Genomic DNA, 27,150 nt, shown 5'->3' with positions numbered 1-27,150 from the left:
TTGCTTTCTGTCGCCAACCAGTTCTCTATCCAAGTCAATACCTTGCCCCCAATCCCATGTGCCTTAAGTTTGCACGCTAATCTCTTATGTGGGACCTTATCGCAAGCCTTCTGAAAGTCCAAATACACCACACCCACTGGTTCTCCCTTATCTATTTTACCAGTTACATCCTCAAAAAATTCCAGTAGATTAGTCAAGCATGATTTACCTTTTGTAAATCCATGTTGACTTTGTCCGATCCTGTCACTGCTTACCAAGTGCTCTGCTATTACATCTTTTATAATGGATTCTAGCATTTTCCCCACTACCGATGTCAGGCTTACCGGTCTATAATTCCCCGCTTTTTCTCCACCACCTTTTTTGAATAGTGGGGTAACATTAGCTACCCTCCAATCCATGGGTACTGTTTCAGAGTCTATCGAGTTCTGGAAGATGACCAGCAATTCATCTACTATTTCTAGGGCCTCTTCCTTAAGTACCCTGGGATGTAGATTATCAGGCCCTGGGGATTTATCGGCCTTCAGTCCCATCAATTTTCCTAACACCATTTCCCTACAAATACTGATTTCTTTCAGTTCCACCCTTTCATCAGGCCCTATGTTCCCTGGCATCTCTGGGAGGTTATTTGTGTCCTCCTTTGTGAAGACAGAACCAAAGTATTAATTTAGTTGGTCTGCCATTTCTTTGTTTCGCATTATAAATTCCCCTGATTCTGACTGTAAGGGACCTACGCTTGACTTCACCAATCTTTTTCTCTTCACATATCTATAAAAGCTTTTACAGTCAGTTTTTATGTTCCCTCCAGGCTTACTCTCATATTCTATTTTCCCTTTCTTAATTAATCCCTTTGTCCTCCTTTGTTGAATCCTAAACTGCTCCCAATCCTCAGGATTATTGCTTTTTCTGGCCAATTTATATGTCGTCTCCTTGGATCTTATGCTATCCCTAATTTCCCTTGTTAGCCACGGTTGAGTCACCTTTTTTGTTTTATTTTTATGCCAAACTGGGATGAACAAATTCTGTAGCTCATGCATTTGGTCTTTGAATGTTTGCCATTGCCTGTACACCATCAACCCTTTGAGTGCCATTCCCCATTCAATCCTACCCAACTCGCTCCTCAGACCATCGTAGTTTCCTTTATTTAAATTGAGGACCCTTGTCTCTGAGTCAACTACTTCATTCTCCATCTTAATGAAGAATTCGATCATATTATGATCGCTCAGATGCAAGGGGCCTCGTACAACAAGATTGCTAATTAATCCTTTCTCGTTACATAATACCCAGTCTAAGATGGCTTGATCTCTGGTTGGTTCCTCGACATATTGGTCCAGGAAACCATCCCGTACACACTCCAGTAATTCCTCCTCCACAGCGTTGTTACTAATTTGGTTGGCCCAATCTATATGTAGATTAAACTCACCCATGATGACTGCTGTGCCCTTATTGCACGCTTCTTTAATTTCCCTTTTAATGCCATCCCCAACCTCTGCCTTACTGTTGGGAGGTCTATATACCACTCCCACTAATGTTTTTTCCCCTTAGTATTTCTCAATTCTACCCATACAGATTCCACATCATCAGAGCTAATATCCTTCATTACAATTGTATTAATCCCTTCTTTAACCAGTAATGCTACCCCACCTCCCTTTCCTTTTTGCCTATCTTTCCTGAATATCGAATACCCCTGGATGTTGAGTTCCCAGTCTTGGCCATCCTTGAGCCACGTTTCCGTAATCCCAACCAAATCATACTCGTTTACCTCTATTTGCGCAGCCAATTCATCCACCTTATTACAAATGCTCCTTGCATTAAGACACAAAGCCTTCAGGCTTGTTTTTTTAACGCTCTTAGACCTATTAGAATTATTATTTATTGTGGCCACGTTTGATTTAAACCGTTGATTTCTCTGACTGCCACTTTTGTTTTTCTCCTTCCTATCTTTTGCTTTTATCCCTGTTTCCCTTTCCTCTGTCTCCCTGCTCAGGTTCCCAACCCCCTGCTATTTTAGTTTAAACGCCCCCGAACAGTGCTTCAAATACCGACATAGATAAAGTGAGCTGAAATATTTCAGTTCATGTTGGACAAGGCCGCACATTGTGCAAAGCGATCTGTGTCTGGGAGGTTCTGCAATATATACTGAACAAAGGAAAAAATGGTGTTGAGATAGATTGAAGGAAGTAACTTCTTTACCCAGAGATTGTTGAGCATGTGGAACACACTACCACAGGGAGTGGTTGAAGTGAATAGTAGAGATGCATTTAATGGGAGGCAGAAAAGAATATGAGTGATAAGGGAATAGAGGCATATGTTGATACGCTTAGATGAGGAAAGAAGGGAGCAGGCTCGAGTGGAGCATAAATGCCGGGATGGTCTGCTTGGGCCGAATGGTCTGTTTCTCTGTTGTGCATTCTTTGTAATTCTATGTAATATTTTCACCAATACTCCTGCTTCCTTGTTTGAGCCCAGGCTCGTTATTCTCATGCGAGGCGGAATCATGTTATGTGATTACACATCAACATTAATAGTACGACAGCATCGGGGTAACATAGAGGCCAGGGGCATTTCCTCGGCAGAGTTAACATGTTCGCCATTGCAGCATAGCGCAGATTAAAATATTTGTTCAGATGTAGTGAATTATAACTTCGTGTCCATTTTACTAAGAAAAGTATTCATTTTGAATCTGACGTTAGTTTGCAAACATTTTCCTGCTTCCACAGATCTGACCGAGAGTGGGCTGGGGGAGGGGACCAGACACCAAGTTCCTGTCAGCCTCTATGTTCCGCGTCCTCCGACCACACAGGACACAGCTTTCAGCAGCTGAAATGCTCACAGTAAAGCACAAAGTGTAAAAGATGGTTAAATGAGCAATGACTAAAGAAATGAACCAGATGAGGAGACACTGGGATCTGCTCGATGCTGGTGTGTGCAGGTTGGTTGGGACGGGGTGGAGGGGGTGGAGGGGGCGGTCAAAGGTGAAATTTGCCCAAAACTTGGATCCTTCCATCTAAAGGACTGCAGTTCAATGGCGGGGCAGTGCATTGGTCCAAATATGTGAGAGAATCAAAGCAAAGGCCCCTCTGGAAGGCAGGACCGGGGCTGGGAAAGCAGCGGGAAATTTCAAAGCTGCAAATTATTGTGTTGTGGTGGAGACCACATAGGGACAGTAACACAATTCACTATGTTTAGCCAATGTTGTTATCGCTCCACGTTAAGTTCGGAACTTGGTTGGGTAATCGGGGCAGGGTCCCTTTAAGAGTCGTCGATTGTGTGATGACATCATAGCCCTGCGACGAGGCCGAGTCCCTCAGTCCATACGGAGAGTTAATAAAGCTATCACGCGTTTTTATTTGCTGCTACGAAAGTCTCACAGTCTGTTGATTTCCAGCGACTCCTACATTGGTGACCCCGTTTCTCTTTTGGACGTTTCCAAAGACTTTATCCAAGATGGCGATGAACGCCGTTTCTCTCAAATTACCGGAGTTTTGGGAATGACAGGCTGCCGCTTGGTTCGCCCAGGCCGAGGCTCAGTTTGTACTCCGGGACATCACCGTGGACGACACGAAGTATTATTACGTCATCTCTGCTCTCGGCAGCTCCACTGCGGCCAGAGTCATGAGCCTGCTCGAGGAACCCCTGGAGCACCACAAATTTGCGACGCTGAGAACGCACCTCCTAGAGACTTTTGGACTAACTGAACCCGAGCGCGCACGCCAGCTTCTCTCTCTACCCGGGCTTGGCGACTCCAAGCCCTCAGAACTGATGGACCACATGTTAACCCTCCTGGGCAAGCACAAGCCGTGCTTCCTCTTCAGAGAACTGTTCCTACAACAGCTGCCAGGGCAGGTACGGTCAGCTTTAGCCAACTCTCATATTAGTGATTTCCGCGCCCTGGTCAAGGAGGCCGACAAATTTTTCTTCGCCGGGCAACAGTACTGCGCGGCCATGCGGGGCCCTGCCCCCACTGCCACAGCCCAACAGCGGCAGCCCCCAAGCATGTGCTTCTACCACGCGCAGTTCGGCCCCAAAGCTAAGAAGTGCCGGCCCCAGTGCAGCTTTACCATGTCGGGAAGTGCGAAGGCCCACTCATTAGCTACCATGGCTGTCGGCCGTTCAGTTAGCCTGTTATTCATTACTGACACTGACTCTGGACGTCATTTCCTCTGCGACACGGGTGCACCGTTGAGCGTCCTGCCTGCGTCAACCATAGACATACAGGGGGGGAACCACGGCCCCGCCCTCGAAGCTGCCAACGGCAGTTCCATTTGTACCTTCGGGAAATGGAGCGTGGCACTGTGTTTTGGCGGGCAGCGTTTCGCTTGGGACTTTGTTACAGCAAAAGTGTCCACCCCCCTTCTCGGCGCTGACTTCCTCTGCGCCAATGGCCTTTTGGTGGATGTCAAGAACCGACGTCTCGTCCACGCTGAGACTTACAGTTCACTCCCGTGTTTACTCAGTGGTTCCAGCCCGACGAAGTTGTCCAGCGCACTCTCGGCCTCCGATGAGTTTTCCCGCCTCCTCGCCGGGTTCCCGGACCTCACGAAGCCCACTTTCTGATCGACCGCCACCAAGCATGGGGTAGAACACCACATCCCAACCACCGGTCCGCCTGCCTACGCCCACGCTCAGCGCCTTGACCCCGGGAAACTCGCCATCACTAAAGCCGAGTTCAACACGATGGAGCGCCTCGGCATCGTTCGCCGGTCAAACAGTCCATGGGCCTCGCCCCTCCACATCGCACTGAAACTAGGCAGCAGTTGGCGCCCGTGCAGTGATTACCGGCGCCTCAACGACGCTATGACCCCCGACCGCTACCCGATTCCACACACCCAGGACTTTTCCACCCGCCTGGACGGGAAAGTTGTTTTCTCGAAAGTGGCCCTCATTCGGGGTTACCACCAGGTCCCCGTCCGGCCACAAGACGTCCCGAAAACCGCGGTGATCACCCTGTTCGGGCTGTTCGAATTCCTCCGCATGCCATTCAGTCTCAAAAACGCCGCTCAGGCTTTTCAACGCCTAATGGACACTGTGTTATGGGACCTGCCATTCCTGTTCATCTACCTGGATAACATTCTCATTGCCAGCACCTCCAGGACGGAGCATATGTCCCACCTACGGACTCTCTTCGAACGTCTCAGCCAGCACGGCCTAATCTTCAATCCGGCCAAGTGCCAGTTCGGGCTGTCCTCGATCAACTTTCTTGGGCAACACATCATGAAGGACGGGGCGGTGCCACTGCCGTCGAAAGTGGAGGCCATGAAGGATTTTCTGCGACCCCTCACCGTGAAGGCCCTGCAGGACTTTTTGGGCATGGTGTACTTTTATCATCGCTTCGTTCCCCGGGAAGCCCAGCTTATGCGGCCCCTTTATGAGGCCCTCAAAGGCAAGCCCGCCAAGCTCGCCGTCGACTGGTCCGAGGAGATGGCCAATTCTTTCATGGACATGAAAAGGGCCCTGGCTAATGTGACCATGCTGGCGCATCCATTGCCCAATGCACTGATCACTCTCACCACCGACGCCTCGGTCTATGCTGTCAGTGCCGTCCACGAACAGTGGGTCAATGGCACCTGGCAGCCGCTTGCTTTCTTCAGCCGGCAGCTCCGCCCCAAAGAGCCGAAGTACAGCACCTTCGATCGCGAGCTTCTCGGCCTCTACATCGCCATCCGACACTTCCGTTTCCTGCTAGAGGCCCGCCTGTTCACGCCGTTCGTGGACCACAAGCCGTTGACCTTCACCATGGCCAAAATTTCCAAGCCGTGGTCGGCCCGTCTGCAGCGCTAGCTTTCCTTCATCTCCGAGTTCACGACGGACATCCAGCCTGTGGCTGGGAAAGACAACACCGTCGCCGACTGTCTCTCCCGGGCCATTGCCAGTGCCGTACACCTCGGCATCGACTACACCCACATGGCAGCCGACCAGGCCTCCGACCCGGACGTCCAGGCCTACAGGACAGCTGTCACGAGCCTTCAGTTAGCGGACGTCGTGTTTGACGATGCCGGCACCACGCTCCTGTGCGACGTCTCCGCTGGGCAGCCACGCCCTGTCGTGCCCAACGGGTGGAGACAGCAGGTTTTCGACGCCGTCCATAGCCTTTCCCACCCGGGCAGGAAGCCGTCACAGAAGCTGGTGGTGGCTAAGTTCGTCTGGCACGGGCTCAAGAAGGACGCTTGCGACTGGGCCAATACCTGCGTGGTATGCCAGCGCACGAAAGTGCATCGCCATACCAAGGCCCAGTTGGCGCCTTTCGCGGTGCCCGAGAGGCGGTTCGACCATGTTAACATGGACCTGGTGGGGCCCCTGTCACCCTCCCGCGGGTTCACCCACCTCCTCAAGATGGTCGACAGAACCACCCGATGGCCGGAAGCCATCCCGCTGTCGTCAACAACGTCCGCCGATGTGGCTCGGGCGTTCATCAACACTTGGGTCGCCCGGTTCGGCGCCCCATCTGATGTCTCCTCCGACCGGGGGCCCCAGTTCACGTCGGAGCTCTGGAACACTGTCGCCCAAGGCCTCGGGTTGAGACTCCACCGCACCACCGCATATCACCCTCAGGCTAACGGGCTCTGCGAACGGTTTCATCGCTCCATGAAGGCCGTGCTCCGGGTCAGCCTCCGGGACGACAGTTGGACCGACAGGCTCCCGTGGGTCATGCTGGGACTCAGGACCGCCCCCAAGGAGGACCTCCAGTCCTCATCCACCGAGCTCGTCTACGGGAAGCTGCTGCGGGTTCCCGGGGATTTCGTCCCCAAAACCACGGACCTTTGGTCCGCAGCCCATCAGCAGTCCACCCTCCTGGACAACGCCAAGGTTTTCGCGCCAGTGCCCACGTTGCAGCACAGTCTCCCTCAGTCCCACATTCCACCCGACCTTCGTGCGGCAGAGAATGTTTTTGTCCACCACGATGCCCACCGGGGACCTCTTCACCCACCCTACGACAGACCATTCCATGTCCTGGAAGCCGGGGACAAGGCCTTCGTGGTGGATGTCGGTGGTAAGCCGGACTACATTTCCGTGGACCATCTTAAGCCGGCCCACCTGGATCTGGACCGACCCGTTGGGTTGGCTCAGCCCCCGCGGCGGGGCCAACCTCTGGCTTCTGCACCCTCAGTCCACCACCGAGCGCACGGGGACCCTCCGGTGACACCCCGGTCCCCGCCCCAGACTTAAGGAGCCGTTTCAGCCGTGTGATCCGGGCCCCTCAATGATTGACATTGCCAGTTCTAGTGAATTCTGGGGGGACGTATGTGGTGGAGACCACATAGGGACAGTAAGACAATTCACTGGCCTAGAAATTCAGTAAGGCGCTGCCAGCTTTGCGGCCAGTTACCGCCCAAAGAGGGCTTCTGCACCAATAGAGGAGGTTGCGCTGATATTGAGCTCGGCGGTAATGGCGGCGGTAGCCGGTAGCACTGCGCCGGCACCGATGACGTCATCGGTGTGCGCAGTGCCCCGTTTCTGCCCCGATGCCGGCCCGACGCCCATATTCAGTTGCCGCCGCCTCCTCCGTGGCGGCCGCTACTAACATCCGGAGACCAGGGCCTTACTGCAGCCTTAGTGGGGCGCATAAAGGTGGAGGTGCGGCCGGCCGCTTTTTTGGCGGCCGCATGCCCGCACCTCCTTCCCCGGCCTCCTCCACCACCACCCCCGTGGCATTGCCGGCTGCTTTCCGCGAGCCCGGCACTTCTCCGTGGTGCCGGGCTCATTTGCCGGCACAATCCAGCGGCGATCTCCCCGTTGCAGGCACCTCCACCTTAAGAGAAGGAGGAGGCCTGCAGTCCCGCAGCCTGCCGCACCCCATCGGGTGTCGCAGCGGCACCTAGAGCGCTGAAATTCAGTTTCAGCGCCCCAAGCGGGGGCGGGCACACCCTGGAATAGCACCCGGTTCTGACTTGGGGCGCAAAAACTGAATATCTGACGGTCGCAACTGGCTCCGCGCCCAGCGCTAATTTTTGGGCGCTAGCCAGCTGGCGGGGCCATAGTGAAATTCTAGGCCACTATGTTTAGCCAATGTTGTTATCGCTCCACGTTATGTACGGAACCTGATTGGGTTATCGGGGCAGGGTCCCTTTAAGAGTCGTCGATTGTGTGATGACGTCATAGCCCTGTGACGAGGCCGAGTCCCTCAGTCCATGTGGAGAGTTAATAAAGTTAACACGTGTTTGATCTTTGCTGCTATGAAAGTCTCGCAGTCTGTTGATTTTCAGCAACTCCTACAGTGTCAAGTTTAACACCTACACGTTTATCCTGCTTCTTTGGCATTAATCCGTCCATTATATTTTCTGCTTGTTATTTTTAACTGTCTAAAGACTCTTTAATTATTGGACAGAGTAATGTCACATCGATGAGCTGAGCGCCTCCACTATAACATAGGCTGTTGTAAATCTTCTGAGAGCTAGAGGCCGGCCAGGAGAGCATTGCAAGAGTCGGGTCTGGAGGTAACAAAAGAATGGGTGAGGGTTTCAGCAGCTGATGAGATGAGGCAGGGGGTGATGTTACGGAGGTGGATGTTGGCGGTCTTGGTGATGGAGAGGACATGGGAAGCTCAGTTCAATGTCCAATAGGACGCCAAGGTTTTGAATGGTCAGATTCAGACTCAGGCAGTGACCAGGCAGAGGGATGAAGTCAGTGGATAGGGAACGGAGTTTGAGGGTATTGGTGAATATTTATCCAGCTGTGTCTGGTCCGGTTTAATATCACACTTTACTCCCTGCACAGGTACCACTGAGGATGGAGATCATAAAGATGTTCCGGGAGTGGTTCTTTCGAACGGGTCCATTCCGGTTTTGCTGCCTTGTTCCAGCCGGTCTCACACTAGTATTAAAGAGGTTCAGTGGATATTTCAACATGCCGCAGGAAACAATGGCTCTAGAATTTGTACTATTGTTGACAGCACCCCTCATTGGGACTCCTCGCGGTTCCCGCATATAACACTGGCTGAGACTGATGGTTTGAGGATGGGAAATTACTCTCTTTTGTTCACAGCGACAATGGAAGATGCCGGAAATTACGAATGTTTCCTGTATCGTGAACACCTGAACAGCAGGATGGAAATCCGCCTCATAGTGATCAATGGTGAGTTACTGAAACTAGTTTATGGTGTAGATATATGTGTATGAAAGTCTCTGACACAAACAGTTTCACCATATTCCATATTTGCGCCAATGTTCCATTAAACACCGGTTCATCAAATACCAGACTTGTGGTCATTTGTTACGTGGAAAAACTTAGCATTTAAACAGTGTCGCTTTCCCCCAGGCCAGGCTATTGTACGCCTCTATAACCCTTTCTGTAACTTCAATGTAAACACTCAGCAATTTATTTCTCTTTATTGTGAAAACTATAAGAAATCCCTCAGTAAAGTCTCAACCGGTGAAGACGAGTTCCATCTCCGGAACTTTCCCACAGCACTTCTGCTCAAAACTCACTCTGGCAGAAATTGACTTTAATGGAACTGAATATCGGGCGGCGGGTGTAACAGGCGGCCAACACATTACCACACATTATACACTGTCGTTAAAGATTAATTTCCAACCAACAGGCTCGGTCTACAAAGGTTCCAGTATGGTGGGCAGGAAGCGTGTGTACATTTGCGACTGGAAGTGCGCCGCCTGGCATATTGGGTAAGAACAGGCGAGAAGCATCCTTTGCCCATGCCTGAAACAGGCGTTAGACTCTTTGCATTTGCTAATTTGAGGCCCCTTCTGTAAGATTGGTTTACCATGAGGCAGCCAGGCCTCTCTCCAGAGGCACTCTTGGAAACCAGCTCTAGGATTGCCTGCAACAAAGAAGCTAACTAATGTAAGACCTCATATGAAAGGAACCAATCGCCCCTCTCGACTCCCCACTTCCGAACCCGACCCACTGATCCCGAGAAACTGACCATGATCTCCTACATCCTAGATCCAGGCCCTGATCCCTGACTAAGGTCAATCCCTGATCCATGGCCCAGACCTCTATCGTCGACCCCCAACCATGGCTGTGAACCCGATCCCCGACCCATGCCCCACCCCCGATTCTACACTCCGGCCGCAATCGCCGACATTTGAAACAGGCCATGTTCACCGAACGCCGAACACCATCCTAAACCCAGACCCCTGACCCCAGCTTCAATCCCCGACAAAAGCCCAGACACCTGAACCCCGACCAAGGCACGGATTCTCGAGCCTGGTCTTCACTGGCGAGCTCCTCCTGGACTCCCAGCATGTGCCTTCAGCACATTGGTCTGACATTAATGCGGTCCAAGGCCTGATGGGCCTACCTGTTTTGAGGTTGTGTCTGTCCTGATAGAATAGTTATTAAGCACTGTGTAATAGTGGTGAGTATGAGGAGCCAAAGTGGTTTGGTGCATTGATTTCAGGAGAGTGAAGGGAAACGGGGTGGTTGTATTGTGAGTATTTTGTATAATGATGTTGTTAGTGGTAGAGCTGTGAGCATAGAGAAAGAGCAGTATCGATACCTTGACAACTCTCGTGAGGTCATTGAACGTTTTTCAGCATGACAGCCATGTGCTGGGATGAACGTTCCTTGCCTTGATCTCTTCAGTGACCTCTCCTCACTGGCGGTGGAGGTGTTTGGTGAACAGGATGTCCCTCCTCCCGTCCACTGTCTGCATTAGTGCCACCAACGTGACATTGGAGAAACTTGGGGCCCGAACAGGATCACTTGCAGCAATGCTATCACTCTGACAACATTTCTCGCTGTCTGTAAACAAAGTGCACCTCCCCTTTAAGAGTTGCTGATAGCCTTTAAGGGTCGGGAGGGACACCCGATTTCCGGACCTAACCCGAAACCGGAAAAATGCCACTGAACAGCGGGGGAAGGGCTGGTGGCACGTGAATCATTTTAATGAGTTTCGAGCAGGAATTCAAGGTGGTGCCTGGGACTATGTGATGTGGCACATGCAGCATGTGCGCCTGCTCCCTCTGCACTTGTATTCGCCCATGATTGCAGTTCTAGACCACAATATAATCGATGATGTCTTTTGCCAGTTTGACCAGATATCCTCTTCCCACAGTGTCTGTGACCCCAGCTGGTCCGATTCCCCTGGGAACATCCGTTAATCTGACCTGTGAGATGTCCGACCCGTCATATTTCAACAGTATCGATTGGAGCGTTGAAAATAACCAAGTAACTGCAAAAGGGAATAAAATCCAATGGAAACTGAACAAATCGCCGATTTCTAAAGACAAGCATCACACGTTCGATTTCAGAAGTTTAAACATCAGCAATTTTCAACTCCCCGATGCGGGACACTACACATATACCGTAAGATTGAAGAATGGAAAGTTTTGCTCTTACAGCCATCTCTTGGAGATATCAGGTTAGCCCGCATCGCAAACAAAACTTCCATTTGCCCGCGATGATTGATATCATTATCTCCCCAGTTTCACTAATAGAAAAGTTAAGTTGGCAACCTGCTACGTCCTGCGTGGTGCTGAGCTCCCCGACTACATTCAGCCGCCTGGTGAGTACTCCATTGCACTTAGAACATGAGCAATGAGGAGGGCGAAACAGCTTCGAGGAGTCAGGAGATGATCCAAATCACCACACAGAACCCAGCCTCTGCCCCCCTCCTAGATCCACAGTGGTCTGTTTAATCTTCTGGTCAGTGATGACTCCTAGAAAGTTAGCAGGTGGCTGGGAAATGGTGGAGCTGTTGAAGGTGATGATCATTCTCTTGTTCCATTTCAATGGGTCAACACCTCAGTTTAATTATTTGGCAGAGTAATATCAATTAATGAGTTTCGTGCCCGAAATGTACCATGAGCTGTTTTATGCTGATGTGCTCTCTGATATTTTAGAGCCTCAGCATGTTCTAACCTCTATTGGACACCTTGGAACTTTACTTAAAATGGCTTCAAATCCAAAGATTCCAATCCCTATCTCCAGAAACCAATGTTTGTGTATTTGTTTCAGTCTGTTCTTGAGATGCAGATGACGCTGGTAAGAGCGTGTTCATTCCCCATTCCTAGTTACCACAAGGCGGTAAGATTCAACCACCTAGTGAGGGACTGGAGTCACATGTAGGTCCTTCCCTGAAGGACATGAGTCAATCATTTGGGTTTTCATCATGTACGGAGAGCTTTCATTAGTTTGGTGTCAATTTTCAGCCCCAGTGTCTATTTTGTACAAATTGGTTTACTCATATTAATGTTTTCCTATGTTTTGTAGGAACTGCACCAACCTCTCTCACTACAGACAATCCGCCTACAGGAACATCAGGTGATAATTTTCTTTCATGAAATCCACGTTTCCTTTTTGCTTCTTGCTGTCGTGCAGCTCATTGCACCTGCAGAGAGCAGAGTGAAAATGTTGAGGTGATTTGCAGTGAGCAGGTTATTGCATTCACGAAATGTAGCCAGAGGAAGTGTGTGTAGGTGTTAAAAAAAAAAGGGAACAGAAAAGGACCAGTCAGGAAAGCGGGAATTTCTACCATAGAAAAGTCCCTTTAGACATGACCAGTTACTGGGGAAAGAGGGAGCTGTTCCATTGGGACGAGCTCCACTTAAACTGGGCTGGGACCAGTGCCCCGGCGAACTGAATAACTAGGGCAGTAGACAGGACTTTAAAGAAATGAAGGAGGTGCGGGTGTTGGGGGGGGGGGGGGATTAAGGAACGAGTAAATTTAAAAGCAGCGAGAGAAATGTCAAGACTCTCGAAGAATAGGGTTTCTAGTAAATATAAGGAGAGTGGGTCAGAAAGGGACAGAATGCGTAACAAAGCTAATAAGGCATCAGTGACTAAGGTGACATCAGGGAAAAATAGAAATAAGTTAAAGCTGAAGGCCTTGGCCTAGAAATTCAGCTGTTTGCGCCAGACGTTAGCGCCAGATTTCCGGCGCTATCCACTTAGCGCCCGGGCACCGCCGGATCTGCGCCTACGCCGAAATTCAGCTGGGCTTTAGCGCCGGCGCAAAGTGTTAGCGCCCGGTCAGCTGCGCGCGCATCTTATGACGTCATTCCGTCGTGCAACGCCGTTTGTGCGCCCCAAACCGGAAATTCAGTGGCGCCCGGCCGATGTTGGCGTGGCGCTACTAAGAACTGTGAAATGGAACTCAACAGAGGCCCTGTGGGATTCGGGGAGCGCTAATTAAAGGGCACATCCACTCACCCATAAAAGCCAGCCATTTCGCTGCAATGACTTGACTGGTTTGGATTTCTGCACAGAGAGCAAGGCACAGAGATTACTGATTTCGGACACCATAGGAGAGGTCTTTTTGGCTTCTAGCCAGTGCTTTGACATTTGCATCCTTGTGATTTTGCTGGTTGGAACTTTGTAATGGGGGCTGCATGGGGGGCCAACCCTCAGTTGCGACATTTTGTGCGAAGGGCTGGCATACGCTTTGAGACAGGCCCAGGCATGGCTAGACGCAGAGGGGCCATTAGGCGTCGCCAACATAGGCCTTACCCAGTCAGGCAATACCGGGAGCAGGTCTCATATCTCACCATGACTGCGGCACATTGTGTTAAGAGGCTGCGCTTCAGAAGGGAGGTGGTTGAAGAGATCTGCCAGCGGCTTCATGCAGATTTGCAGCCACAGCTCATGTCCAGTGCGTCTCTCTCGGTGGAAGTGAAGGTCACGGTGGCTCTCAGCTTTTATGCAAGCGGCTCCTTCCAAGCCGCTGCTGGGGACATCGTGAACATCTCCCAGTTCGCCGCGCATCGCTGCATCCGACAGGTGACCGAAGCACTTTTCACGAGGAGCCACCAATTCATCTCCTTCCCCATGACCCAACACAAGCAGGAGCAGCGTGCATTCGGATTTGCCAGGATCGCGGCCTTCCCCATGGTGCAGGGCGCCATTGACTGCACGCATGTGGCTATGCGGCCACCTATCCACAATGCCGAGCAAGACCGCAACCGGAAGGGCTACCATTCCCTGAATGTGCAGCTGGTGTGTGACCACAGGCAGCGCATCCTAGCTGTCAATGCCCGCTTCCCAGGAAGCATCCACGATGCCTTTATCCTGCGACAGACTACTGTGGCTGACATGTTCCAGGCACAGCCTCAACCAAGGGGATGGCTTCTCGGGGACAAGGGCACCCTTTGTGCACATGGCTCATGACCCCGCTCCGCGCGCCCAGGACCCCAGCGGAGCTGGCATACAACGAAAGCCATCAAGCCACAAGGAACCTAATAGAGCAAACGATAGGCGTCCTCAAGCAACGGTTCCGTTGCCTGGATCGTTCGGGCGGGTCTCTTCAGTATTCGCCGGATAGAGTCTCCCAGTTCGTCGTGGTCTGCTGCATGCTCCACAACCTGGCTATCCGCAGGACTCAGGCACTGCCACCTGACATTGGGCCACCACCTCAGGAGGACGAGCAGGAGGACCCTGAGGAGGAGCAGCACCAGGCCAGGAGGGAGCGACAAGGTCCAAGGGCCGTCCGCCGGGGGCTTATTGCTCGACACTTCTAGGCCCCCTGTCAGGGAATGGCCTGGCCCACTGAACGCAGCCGCTTCGCAAGCCCTCAGCCGGTTAACCCAACAACCACTTGAAACATGACACCTGCACATGGTGAATAAATAAACATCTTTATTTGAAAACCTCAGGGCCCTTCCCACATGGAAGAGCAAAACAGAGAAGACCCCCAAAAAACAGTAACAAACTTCTGTCACTCCCAAAACCTGGGGAGGACTAACATAACATCAGCATCCAAATGGCCTCGTCACTGGCCTAACAAAAACAAGCCCCCCCAACAACACAAAGACCCCCATAAAACAAAAACACATAATGCCCCCCAGAACAGAAGCCCCCGCATCACCCAAACCCTCGGTGAACACACTCTATTGGGTGTGGCGAGAGGGCGAGTGTGTGGACAGGCGTCTTTTGCCCCGGCCCGTCCTGCTGCTGCGCCTCAAGCTGGGCCGTGAGGCTGTGCCGAGGCTGGGGGAAGGATCCTCAGGGCGACAAGGCGTCTCGCCAGATGCCCTTGGGGGTCGGCCTACACGAGGGTGGGCCCGGGAGGGGCCGGCTGGTGGCTGCTGCAGCTGTGGGTGGCCCTCTTCAGTGGCTGCAGGAGCTCCTTGCACCGTGGCTGGGGGAGTGGCAGGCTCGCCTGCACCAATGGGTACAAGGTGGGTGATGCCAGGTGCGCGCTGGTCGCCAGACACACGTGCACTCGGGCGGCCTGGCCGGGGAGCAAGCGCGCCAAACTGTGGGTGGCCAGACCGGTGTGCGGCAGCAGGGCGGCGCCTGGCCTGGCGACGCCTCCCCGCCAGTGCGAGGGTCGCAGAAGTCAGTGCCCCAACTGCGCCGGCATGTCCCTGCATCTGCAGTCCCATTGTCTGGACAGCACCTCTCAGCTGGCGACTGGCGTGCTGCGCTGCCTCGAGTTGCTCGACCCCCCTCTCATGTGCTGCCACAAGGAGCTCCACCCCCCTGGCGTGCGCTGCAGCGAAAACCTCGAGGCCCCTGGCCTGGGCTTGGCCGAAAGCCACCACACTTTGAGAGAGGCTTTCGATGGCCTGAGGCATCTGTGCCAGCACCTCCATGATTTCCACATGGCGGCGCTCCAACGCCGCCGACATCTCGTCCAGGAGGCGCACCTCCTGGGCGACGTCCGAGTCCGGACTGGAGGGCGCCTCCACCCTCTGGCCAGAAGGCTGGCGTGCCGCCGGAGCGCTGCCGCGTGCGGCCACGCCACTGACAACAGGTTCTGCCCTCCCCTCCACCGCCTCCCCCCTCTGGGCAGAAGGGTTGCGTGCCGCCGGAGCCTTGCCGCGGGCGTCCATGCCACTGGGACCAGGTTCGGGGCTCCCCTCCCCCGCCTCCCCCAGGCTCTCCGGCACGCCAGACGTATCCCCTTCATTGGCATGTCCTGGAGCGGAGGAGGGTTCCCCCGAGGTGGCGCCTTCCTGCTGCTCCTCCACGTCCTCCTCCTCCGAGGGCCTGGCTGTGTGGGCTTCAGGGAGCACCTCCTCCTCACCAGCTGAAAGCAGGAAGGCACAAGTGTAGCTTTAGAGTGAGGACAGGCCGACAGCGAGGGAGGCCGCACTGGTGCATTATGCGCATTTATCGGCCACTGGGGAAGGATGTAGATCTGATGCGCGAGGGCAAGGATAGAGGTGCAGCCGGTCCTGTCCTTACCAGTGGGCTCCAGTATAGGGTCGGCGTCGCCGATCGCCACAGGCCCAATCACCAGGTGCCGCAGCAGTCGGGCCACCCTCTCTTCCAGAGGCGTCAGCTCCTGGAACTCGCGAGGGCCTCCACCAGTGACACGGAGGCTCCTGGCGTTCCTCGCCAGCTTGGCCTGCAAGAGAAAGGAGGGCGTCTAAGTACAGTGTGGTGCCCTGTAGCTGTGTGTGAGGCCTGCCATGGTGGAATAGCTTGCACAGTGTGGTGCCCTGTAGCTGTGTGTGAGGCCTCCCATGGTGGAATAGCTTGCACAGTGTGGTGCCCTGTAGCTGTGTGTGAGGCCTCCCATGGTGGAATAGCTTGCACAGTGTGGTGCCCTGTAGCTCTGTGTGAGGCCTCCCATGGTGGAATAGCTTGCACAGTGTGGTGCCCTGTAGCTCTGTGTGAGGCCTCCCATGGTGGAATAGCTTGCACAGTGTGGTAAGTGCAGAAAGAGCTCTTGATTAACATGCAAGTGCCATTGCAGCGGCAGCAGGGCTGGCCATTAGACCTTGGATGTCCCTTTGGCCCTAATGGGAGGTGCACATGCAAGGATGAGGGGGACATTGGAAAGGGTACTCACCTTGACCAGCCGACATAGGTCGTTGTATTTCTTGCGGCACTGGTCCGCACTCCTGGGAACATCTGAGCTGGAGGAGACCCTCCGGGCAATTTTGGTCCAGGCCTCCCTGAACTGGCTCCTGGGAGCCTTCCTGCCACTAGCCGGGCAAACGATCCGCCTTCTTTTGCGCACCCCATGAAGGAGCACACCCAGCGCATGCTCAGAGAAGCGTTCGGCTCTTTCACGGGCCCTCTCCATGTCCTCCAGGCGTTGATATGCCACACAACCACTCCTGAGGCCTAGTTGCACGGCTACAGCATGCAGGGCGTGGCTGCAGTCAAAGTTGACCCTTCCCCCTTTAAGAGCTGGCCGGCGTCAGGGTGTCTGCTGACACTCACCACATGATCGCACCTGTGCTGCGCCCGGAATCGGCGTTATTAGGCTGCATCGCCGGATTAGCGCCTGAACACAGGGTTCCAACGCCTTGTGCAGCGCTCGGCCAAAAAGTTGGCCAAATCTACTGAATTTCGGCGAGCTCGCCTGCACTTTCCGGCGGGCGCTAAATTTGACGAGCGCCCGACTTTAGCGCCGCAATAGCGTCAGAACTGAATTTCTAGGCCATTATATCTGAATGTGCGAAACATTCACGACAAAATAGATCAATTAATAGCGCAGATAGAGATTAACAGGCTTGATCTAATAGCTATTAAAAAACAAGCGGCAGAAAACATTGGTGGGAGTTGTGTATAGGCCCCAAAACAGTAGTTGTAATGTAAGGCAGAGTATAAATCAGGAAATAAGAGGTGCATGTAACAAGGGTAATGGAGTGGTCATGAGGGACGTTGATCTACATATAGACTGGTGTGGAGATGCCGGAGTTGGACTGGGGTGGACAAATGTAAGAAATCACACAACACCAGGTTATAGTCCAACAGCTTTATTTGAAATCACAAGCTTTCGGAGCGCTGCTCCTTCTTCACCTGAAGAAGGAGCAGCACTCCGAAAGCTTGTGATTTCAAATAAAGCTGTTGGACTATAACCTGGTGTTGTGTGATTTCTTACATACATATAGACTGGACAGCCCAAATTTGTATTAATAGTGGAGGATGAATTTGTGGAATGTATGCAAGATAGTTTTCTAGATCAGGATTTTGAGGTGGCAGGCTATTTTAGATCTGGTATTGTGCCATGAGAAAGGGTTAATTAATTACCTTGTAGTAAAGGGGCCTTTAGGGAAGAATGACCATAATATGATAGAATTTTATATTGAGTTTGAAAGTGACTTAGTTAAATCTGAAACTAGGGTCTTAAATATAACAAAGCAAACTACGTAGGTATGAGAGACGAGTTGGCTAGAGTAGGAAATATAGAAATGCAGAGTCGTTTTTAAAATGGTGAGCGATTGGGAAATGTTGGTGTTTTGAGGGACCTGGGTGTCCTTGTACACGAAAGTTAAAATGCAGGTACAGCAAGCAATTAGGAAAGCAAATGGAATGTTGGCCTTTATTACAAGAGGATTTGAGTATAAGAGTAAAGACGTCTTACAGCAATTATATAGGGCCCTGGTGAGACCACACCCGGAGTATTGTGCATAGTTTTGGTTTCCTTACCTAAGGAAGGATATACTTGCCATAGATTGAATGCAATGAAGGTTCACCAGACTGGTTCCTGCGATGGCGGGATTGTCCTATGAGGAGAGATTGAGTAGACTAGGCCTATATTCTCTAGAGTTTAGAAGAATGAGAGGTGACCTCATTGAAATATACAAGATTCTTACATGCACTGCAGCAAATCGCCAAAGCTCCTTCAACAGCACCTTCCAAACCCGCGAACTCTACCACTTAGAAGGACAAGGGCAGCAGATGCATGGGAACATCACCACCTACAAGTTCCCCTCCAAGCCACACACCATCCTGACTTGGACCTGTATCGCCGTTCCTTCACTGTCGCTGGGCCAAAATCCTGGAACTCCCTTCCTAACAGCATTGTGGGTGTACCTACACCATATGGACTGCAGCGGTTCAAGAAGGTGGCTCACCATCTTCTCAAGGGCAATTAGGAATGGGCACTAAATGCAGGCCTAGCCAGCGATGCCCACATTCCATCAATGAATTAAAAAAAAAATTTAAAATTAAAATATACAAAATTCTTACAGGGCTTGACATGGTAGATGCAGGGAGGATGTTTCCCCTGGCTGGGGAGTCTAGAACCAGGGGTCGCAATCTATTAATAAGGATTCGGCCAATTAGGACTGAGATGAGGTAAATTTCTTCACTTAGAGGGTGGTGAATCTTTGGAATTCTCTACCCCAGAGGGCTGTGGAGGTTCCGTCATTGAGTATATTCAAGACAGAGATCGAAAGATTTTTGAATATTAAGGGAATCAAGGGTTTTGGGGATAGTGCAGGAAAGTGGAGATGAGGTAGAAGATCAGCCATGATCTTTTTGAATGCCAGAGCAGGCTCGAGGGGCCAAATGTCCTACTCCTGCTCGTATTTCTTATGTTCTTATAAGGCCAGGCGAGGGAATGATGGGAGGAAATAAATCTGGCCCAGTCCGCTTTTCTTTTAAACTGTCAATGCAATGGAAAGAACTGCTGGAACGAGAATTAGGCTAAATGGTGGCACATTCAGGTCTAATACCGAAATTGTAGGGTTTGAACCCAACTCCCAACATTCCTGGAGAGTAAAGATTCCAGCTCTGGTTTTTGAATTCTGAGTTGACATCCAGCGGGATTCTCGTGTCTTGTAGATATGGATACCCCCCTCCCTCCCACCCCGCATTATCTGCATTGTGATAGCCCATAAAACTCACTATCTGGGACTAACCGCCCCGAGGGAAGAGTGTGAGATGTGAAAATGCAAAAAAAAACAATTTGCTCCAAGCAAGTTTACAAGGTGCTAAGCTTTGTGAAATCTGCTGTTACTTGTCCCGAGTGAGTGTGTTTTCAGAGAAAAATATAGATAACAAAAGTCACCTTAAAAGTAACCTCAAATATCCTGAGACACAGCTGTGACACTCGTTCCTAGTTAGACTTTGTAAACACCAGCAGGAAAACAACTTGACATAAATTGTGACCCACTGTGACCACAGCAGACTGCAATCTCTCAGCCCGTGAGATCCCATTATTTATCGGCTTGTCTGTGGGTACGGGAAATCCAGAACCAACTGCCTAGTGATTCTGCTTCAGCCTGTAAAGCAAAATGGAGTAATATTAGATAGAATCGCCTCTCAATTCTTGAGATGAGGATGGTACTACCTATTGCCCATCCGTGGGTGACCTGTGGGCAGTAGGAGCCAACCACATAGTGTAGGACTGGAGTCACATGTAGGCCAGGTCTTCACTGAAGGACACGCTTGAACCATTTTGATGTGTATGGAAAACCGATAGCTTTAATCAGTTTAATAAGCAGCATCGGGCTTTCACGCCAAAACAAGCGTGGTATGCACACCAGCCTGCTGGCGGAGGAGTCGGCTTCGCTCTTGTGGGGGATGGGCGCCTCGTGGCCGCACAACATTGTTGTGTGACGGTGAAAATTTTATCCGCTTCTGCAGCGAGTGCAGCACAGTCCGTGATTGCGTATTTTGGCCAAGGCCGCCTGTGCTGGCTCTGGCAACTGGCAGAGAAACAACTCCCAGAACAGAAAACATTCCAATTCCGAGCCCAAGAGCATGAGCATCTGGCTCATGAGCTCTGATGGCTTTGGGTCACCGAGGCCGGGCATGGAGATAAGTCTGCGAGCGCCCTCCGACTTGGACAGACTGAAAACCTGCAGTAACCGTGTTTTTAAAGCTTCGTACTTGCCATCGTTCGGAGGACTCCCGAGGAGGCTGATGACCTGTGAGGCCGTGGCGCTGTCGAGGGCAGAGACCAGGTAATAATAACGGGTCGAATCCGCTACTACTCCCCGGATTGCAAATTGGGCTTCCGCCTGGAAAAACCACGCGACTGGTTGTTGCTCCCAAAATTGCGGCAGTTTGAGGGTGACGGCGTTCGTGTCCATGATGTAACTTCAACGAAAATTGTTCGAAGAAATCGGGGTCACCAATGTAGGAACGGAGGTTCCTAGCTGAAGAATTGAGATCAACGCAGAGAATCAAAAATAATAAAATTTAATGAACAAATGAAATTAAACAGTAAACTGCTGGATACAATGCAAATAGGTCTGGTCTGGTTGAAAGCCTCTCTAGAACTGCTAGAAGGTTCCGAGCACTGACGTCATGACGTCATCACGTTCTTCCCGCCGTTGGGGGATCACGTGACGGGCGGCAGGATGTCATCACGCGGAGTAAAGGAAAGAAGCCATAGTACAGTTAACAGATATATTAAAGGTGCAGCCCCCGGTTGCACTACATTGCTGCTAAAGGAATTATAAACAATTGTCCTGAATCCCCTGGTGGCTCTGCCACGATAGTGTCAATTTTCATCACGGGTGCCCATTTTCCTGAAATTTAATTCCTCATCCTAATTTGTTGTTACTTTCTGCATTACGTGCACCGACGTCTCTCATTACAGATAATTCATGGACTGGAACATCAGGTGAAACTCTTCTCTTATGAAATCTGCGATTGATGTTTGCTTCTTGCTGTTTCATAGATAATTGCACCTGGGGAGAATTGAGTGAAGAGACTGAGGGTGACTTGCAGTTAACAGGGGTTTGCATTCACTGGGGTAACTCTAAACTTGTGTGATGGTGTAAAATGAGCAATATTGAATTCACTGCCCGTTCTACAACTCGCCTAATTTCCCCTTTCATTGATATTAATGGTAAATAAAATCAAGCGTGGTGTATAATGGGCAGGTAACGGGCCCGTTTTACACCATTGCCCACACTGAAAATTAACCCCAGCACACCTGGAAAATTTATGTGACGGAGTCCAAATTTCAGGCTGAAATCAGGCCGCTCTGTTTGGATTCGTGCCTCTAGTGCAACGCCTAGTCTGGGCCCATAAAACGGCCAATACTAACATCTACCCCAGTCAATTCTCATTATCACCAGTCACAAAGACATCTTCAAGTTTGACATAAAAAGCAGGACCGGAAATCCTGACAAAATAAGTAAAATTAGTAAATATGAAGGGGGCATCACAGAGCCGAACTCCCGCTGGTTCACAGCTTTTTATCTCCTGCTCTCTTGGAAGCTGACAAAGGTAGAAAATGAAAGGAGCACCTCCCTCCCTGAACTCCCTTACTCACCAAACTCGCAGGTTTACACTCTGTTCCAAGCTGCACTCCGTGGCAAACTGCACTCTAGCCTCCCTTATTTATACTGCTGAGATTTTAAAGGGTGAGCTCTCTGGCAGTTACATAACCAGATTAGACCAGTTAATTAATTAATTACTCTCACCTGCTCTCCAGCACAGAGCTTGCTTAGCCCTGCCCAAGCCTGGAAGAATCTTAAAACTTGAAACAGTAAATCTAAATTTAAGGTAAATGCTAATTGCAAGCAGTAAAGACTAGATTTTATATTTAAAAAGAGATTAACCTTTAAAATTCACTCCCTTACTCACCAAACTCGCAGGTTTACAATCTGTTCCAAGCTGCACTCCGTGTTTGCAAAGTGGCTAAGTTTGGTAACTACTATTCCAGCATACCTACCTTTCAGAAGAGATAGGCAAAATGGAAAAGGAGGCGGGATAGCCCTGATAATAAAGGATGCTTTAAAGACAGTAGAGAGAAAGGACCTTAGCTCCGAAAATCAAGAAGTTGAAACAGTTTGGGTGCAGCTAAGAAACAGCATGGAGCAGAAAACATTGGTGGGAGTTGTTTATAGGCCCCCAAACAGTAGTTGTAATGTAGGGCAGAGTATAAATCAGGACATTAGAGGCGCATGTAGCAAGGGTAATACAGTGATCATGGGGGACTTTGATCTACATATAGACTGGGCAAACCAAATTTGTATTTAGTGTGGAGGACGATTTCATGGAATGTATTCAAGATAGTTTTCTAGATCAGTATGTTGAGGAACCAAATAGGGAACAGGCTATTTTAGGTCTAGTACTGTGCAATCAGAAAGGGTTAATTAATAACCTTGTAATAAAGAGGCATTTAGGGAAGAGTGACCATAGTATGATATAATTTTATATTCAGTTTGAAAGAGATTCAGTTAAATCCGAAACTAGGGTCTTAACACTAAACAAAGCAAACTATGTAGGTATGAAAGGTGAGTTGGCTATGGTAGGAAATATAGAAAAGCAGAGTATTTTTTTTAATTGGTGAGAGATTGGGAAATGTTGGTGTTCAGAGGGACCTGGGTGTCCTTGTACACGAAAGCTAACATGCAGGTAAAGCAAGCAATTAGGAAAGCAAATGGAATGTTGGCCTCTATTACAAGAGGATTTGAGTATAAGAGTAAAGATGTCTTACTGCAATCATATAGGCCCTGGTGAGATCACACCTGGAGTATTGTGCAGGGTTTTGGTCTCCTTATCTAAGGAAGGATATATTTGCCATAGATTGAGTGCAACGAAGGTTCACCAGACTGGTTCTTCAGATGGGGGGATTGTCCTATGAGGAGAGATTGAGTAGACTTGGCCTATATTCTCTAGAGTTTAGAAGAATGAGAGGTGGTCTCATTGAAATATACAAACTTCTTACAGGGCTCGACAGGGTAGTAGTCTAGAACCAGGGATCACAATCTCAGAATAAGGGGTCAGCCATTTAGGACGGAGATGAGGAAAAATTTCTTCACTCAGAGAGTGGTGAATCTATGGAATTCCCTACACCAGAGGGCTGTGGAGGCTCAGCCATTGAGGATATTCAAGATGGAGATCGATAGATTTTTGAATATTAAGGGAATCAATGGATATGGTGATAGTGCAGGAAAGTGAAGATGAGGTAGAAGATCAGCCCTGATGTTATTGAATGCTGGGGCAGGCTTAAAGGGCCAAATGTCCTACTCCTGCTCATATTTCTTATGTTCTTATAAGGCGAGGGCAGGGAATGATGGGCAGAGAGAAACCTGGCCTGCTGCTCTTTACTTTTAAACTATCAATTCAATAACAAGAACTGCTGGAGCTAGAATTAGGCTCAATGGAGGCACATTCAGGTCTGACACCGAAAGTGTAGTGTTCGAAATCTACTCCTAACATTCCTGGAGAGTAACGAGACAAGCTCTGGTTTCTAAATTCGGAGTTGACGTCCAGCGGGATACTCATGTCTTTTAGATGCGGATTCCCCCTGCGCGCCCCACCCCCAACCCCCCACACCCCGTGTGATCTGCATTGTGATATCCCATAAAACTCTCACCGTCTGGGACTAACCACCCCGAGCGAAGAGTGTGAGATGTGAAAATGCGAAAACAACCAATTTACTCCTGCCAAGTTTTCAAGGTGCTGAGCTTTCTGAAATGTACTGTTACTTGCCCTGAGTGAGGGTGTTTTCAGAGAAAAAATTAATCTTTTCTGCTGTGCTCAACAAGAGGACGTGGGGGGAATTGCTCTGCTCGCTGTGTACAGGTACACGGCCAAACCCTTGAAACCAACCTGGTTATCGCAAAGTGACAAGTGAATTATATATGGGATAAGCCTTTTATCCCATATTATTTCAGCTTTCCATAATTATCCTAAAGCCCCACCTTACCTCCCAAACAGCATCCTATTATTAATTAAATAATTTTGAGTTTTAAAGAGTTAATACTAGTTTTGTTAGCTATGTGGTGTTAATGTTACCTTTCAATTGTCAGACCAAGTCTTGATGTTGTCCAAGTCATGCTGCAGGCAGACATGAGCTGCTTCATTATTGGAGGGGTTGTGATTGGGGCTAAACACTGTAAATTCGTCAGTGAATAATCCCACTCCTGAGATAATTACAGAGGGAAGGACATTAATGGAGTTGCTTAAAATGGTCATGGAGTTTGCCTTGAGAAACCACTGCCATGACATCCCGGGCTGTGATGATTGGCCTCTGACAGAGTTAATCATCTTCCTGTGTGTCTGGTGTAACTCCAGCAACACGACCATTTCCCTTTGGCTCCCACTGACCTCCCTTTTTGGAGGACTCCTCGGTGCCATTCTCGGTCCAATGTTGCCTTGTTATAAAGGGCAGCTACTGTCACCAGTTTCAACGAGATTACCTCAACCTGTATATAGGCAACAAAAGTAACCTTAACTATTGTGAGACACAGCTGTGACACCGGTTCCCAGTTAGACTTTGTAAACACCAGCAGGAAAACAACTTGACATAAATTGTGACCCACTGTGACCACAGCAGACTGCAATTTCTCAACCCATGAGAGCCCACAATTATCGGCTTGTCTGTGGGTATGGGAAATCCTGGGACCAGCTGCCTGGTGATTCTGCTTCAGCCTGTAAAAGCAAAATGGAGTAATATTAGATAGAATCGCCTCTCAATTCTTGAGATGAGGATGGTACTATCTACTGCCCATCCGCGGTTGACCTGTGGGCAGTAAGAGCCAACCACATAGTGTAGGACTAGAGTCACATGTAGGCCAGGTCCTCACTGAAGGGCACGCTTCAACCATTTTGGTGTGTATGGAAAACCAATAGCTTTAATCAGTATAGTGTCAATTTTCATCATGGGTGCCCACTTTCCTGAAATTTCCTTCCTCATCCTAATTTGTTGTTACTTTCTGCAGTACGTGCACCGACATCTCTCATTACAGAGAATTCATGGACTGGAACATCAGGTGAAACTCTTCTCTTATGAAATCCGCGATTGCTGTTTGCTTCTTGCTGTCTTGTAGCTAATTGCACCTGGGGAGAGCTGAGTGAAGAGACTGAGGTGATTTGCAGTTAACAGGGGTTTGCATTCACTGGGGTAACTCTAAACTTGTGTGATGATGTAAAAGGAGCAATATTGAATTCACCGCCCATTCTACAACTCGGCTGATTTCCCCTTTCATTGACTTTAATGGTAAATAAAATCAAGCGTGGTGTATAATGGGCGGGTAATGGGCCCGTTTTACACCATCGCCCACAATGAAAATTAACCCCAGCACACCTGGAAAATTTACGTGATGGAGTCCAAATTTCAGGCTGAAATCAGGCTGCTCTGTTTAGATGCGCACCTCTAGTGCAACGCCTAGTCTGGGCCCATAAAACGGCCAAGACTAACATCTACCGCAGTCAATTCTCATTATCACCAGTCACAGAGACATCTTCCAGGTTCACATAAAAACTGGGACCAGAAATCCTCACAAAAGTAGTAAAATTAGTAGGTATGAAGGGCACATATTAAATTGCACGTGTACACATATTATACACATGTAGTATTATATATGGATAATTCGTTGGACTTTGTGCTTTTATCTCACTGAGACTGTTTTCACAGATCCACACCAGAATTCAAACAGAAAATACAGTCATCGGACGTACGGCAGTCGGAGTGGCGGTGGTTGCTTTTGCCATGATTCTCATAGGTTTATTGAACAAGAAGAAATACAAATCAACAGGTAAATATTGCAAAAATTAACATAAATAGAATAGCTGCATTGCCTATAAGTATTTCAACTCTGGGCCAGAGTATAAAATGGGTGATATGGAATTGGACGCCGATGATACACCCAACGACATTTTCGCTTCCATTGCCCTCAACTGACAGGAAAATCGGATGTGGAGTATAATGGGTGGCAAATTCGAAATCACCCATTATAGACTATCACAAAAAGTTAATATTACCCGCATCTCCCATTTTTGTTCATCTTGCTGATCGAGAGGGAGATGTGAGGATATCCACTGCGGTGACTCAACGCTTATGTTTCACTTCCTTTGATTGAGGTGGTTAACACTGGTTCAATACTTTCCCACGGTGGAAAGGATGAGAACAGGAACTCACACACTGACTGCATCAAGAACTGCGTGAGAGTCTGATCTTACTTGCGGCTTACCACAGTTGGGCACTAACTTGCTGAAATACAAACAGAAATTTATCATTGGGTTTACTGTCAATGTGGATGATTCCTGTCACTCCTTAATGCCTCAGACATTTACATTGCAGCTAACAAGCAACAGGACTATGTATTAGAAAACAGGCGACCAGCAATGTTTAGAGATTTTTATGTCCTCCCGTCCCTCTGCCACGAAGATTTTGGCCCCAAAATTTCTGGTCGGAGGCTTCCCGCAGGCCGATGCCTCCGCCCTGCAAAAAATTTATGAATTTTCCTGGAGGCCCGGGAAATTCGGAGATTCACGCTCCTGGGCCTCTCCAGGTATGCGCGGGCAGAGGCCTACCTATCCCGGGGCGCATGCAGTTCGCAACCACCCCTGGAATCACGTGGGCCAGCCCAACCAATGAAAGAAGGGGAATCCCCATTCATACTTCTGGGAATTCTGTATGTACGGAACTCCCATAAGTATGAAAGGGGATCACTTAGAAAATAAACGAACACATGAAATAAGTAAAAAAAAAATTATTTAAAATGCCCTTTAATTAAATATTCTAAACAAAATATTAATGGGTGAGAAATTCGGGTCGAAGGCTTCCCGCAGGTGCAAGCTCCCAACCTGCACTTACCTAGC

The 27,150-nt window shown here is 49.7% G+C and overlaps 1 protein-coding gene across 1 annotated transcript in view; it reads left to right on the top strand.

The window, feature by feature from the left end:
• The window catches only part of LOC147109876 (uncharacterized), a 58,819-nt gene that overhangs the window by 7,029 nt on the left and 24,640 nt on the right, over positions 1 to 27,150 (top strand). The window contains exons 3-7 of the mRNA XM_086002414.1: positions 8,713 to 9,069; positions 11,012 to 11,317; positions 12,277 to 12,370; positions 25,139 to 25,319; positions 25,964 to 26,084. Of these exons, the coding sequence (XP_085858540.1) occupies positions 8,713 to 9,069; positions 11,012 to 11,317; positions 12,277 to 12,370; positions 25,139 to 25,319; positions 25,964 to 26,084 (1,059 nt within the window). The remainder of the gene's footprint in view (positions 1 to 8,712; positions 9,070 to 11,011; positions 11,318 to 12,276; positions 12,371 to 25,138; positions 25,320 to 25,963; positions 26,085 to 27,150) is intronic.

This window comes from Somniosus microcephalus, chromosome 12 (assembly GCF_052327205.1).
Source record: "Somniosus microcephalus isolate GS21.2 chromosome 12, FLI_Smic_1.0, whole genome shotgun sequence".
Lineage (NCBI taxonomy): Eukaryota > Metazoa > Chordata > Chondrichthyes > Squaliformes > Somniosidae > Somniosus > Somniosus microcephalus.
This window is presented reverse-complemented; position numbering and strand designations above follow the sequence as displayed.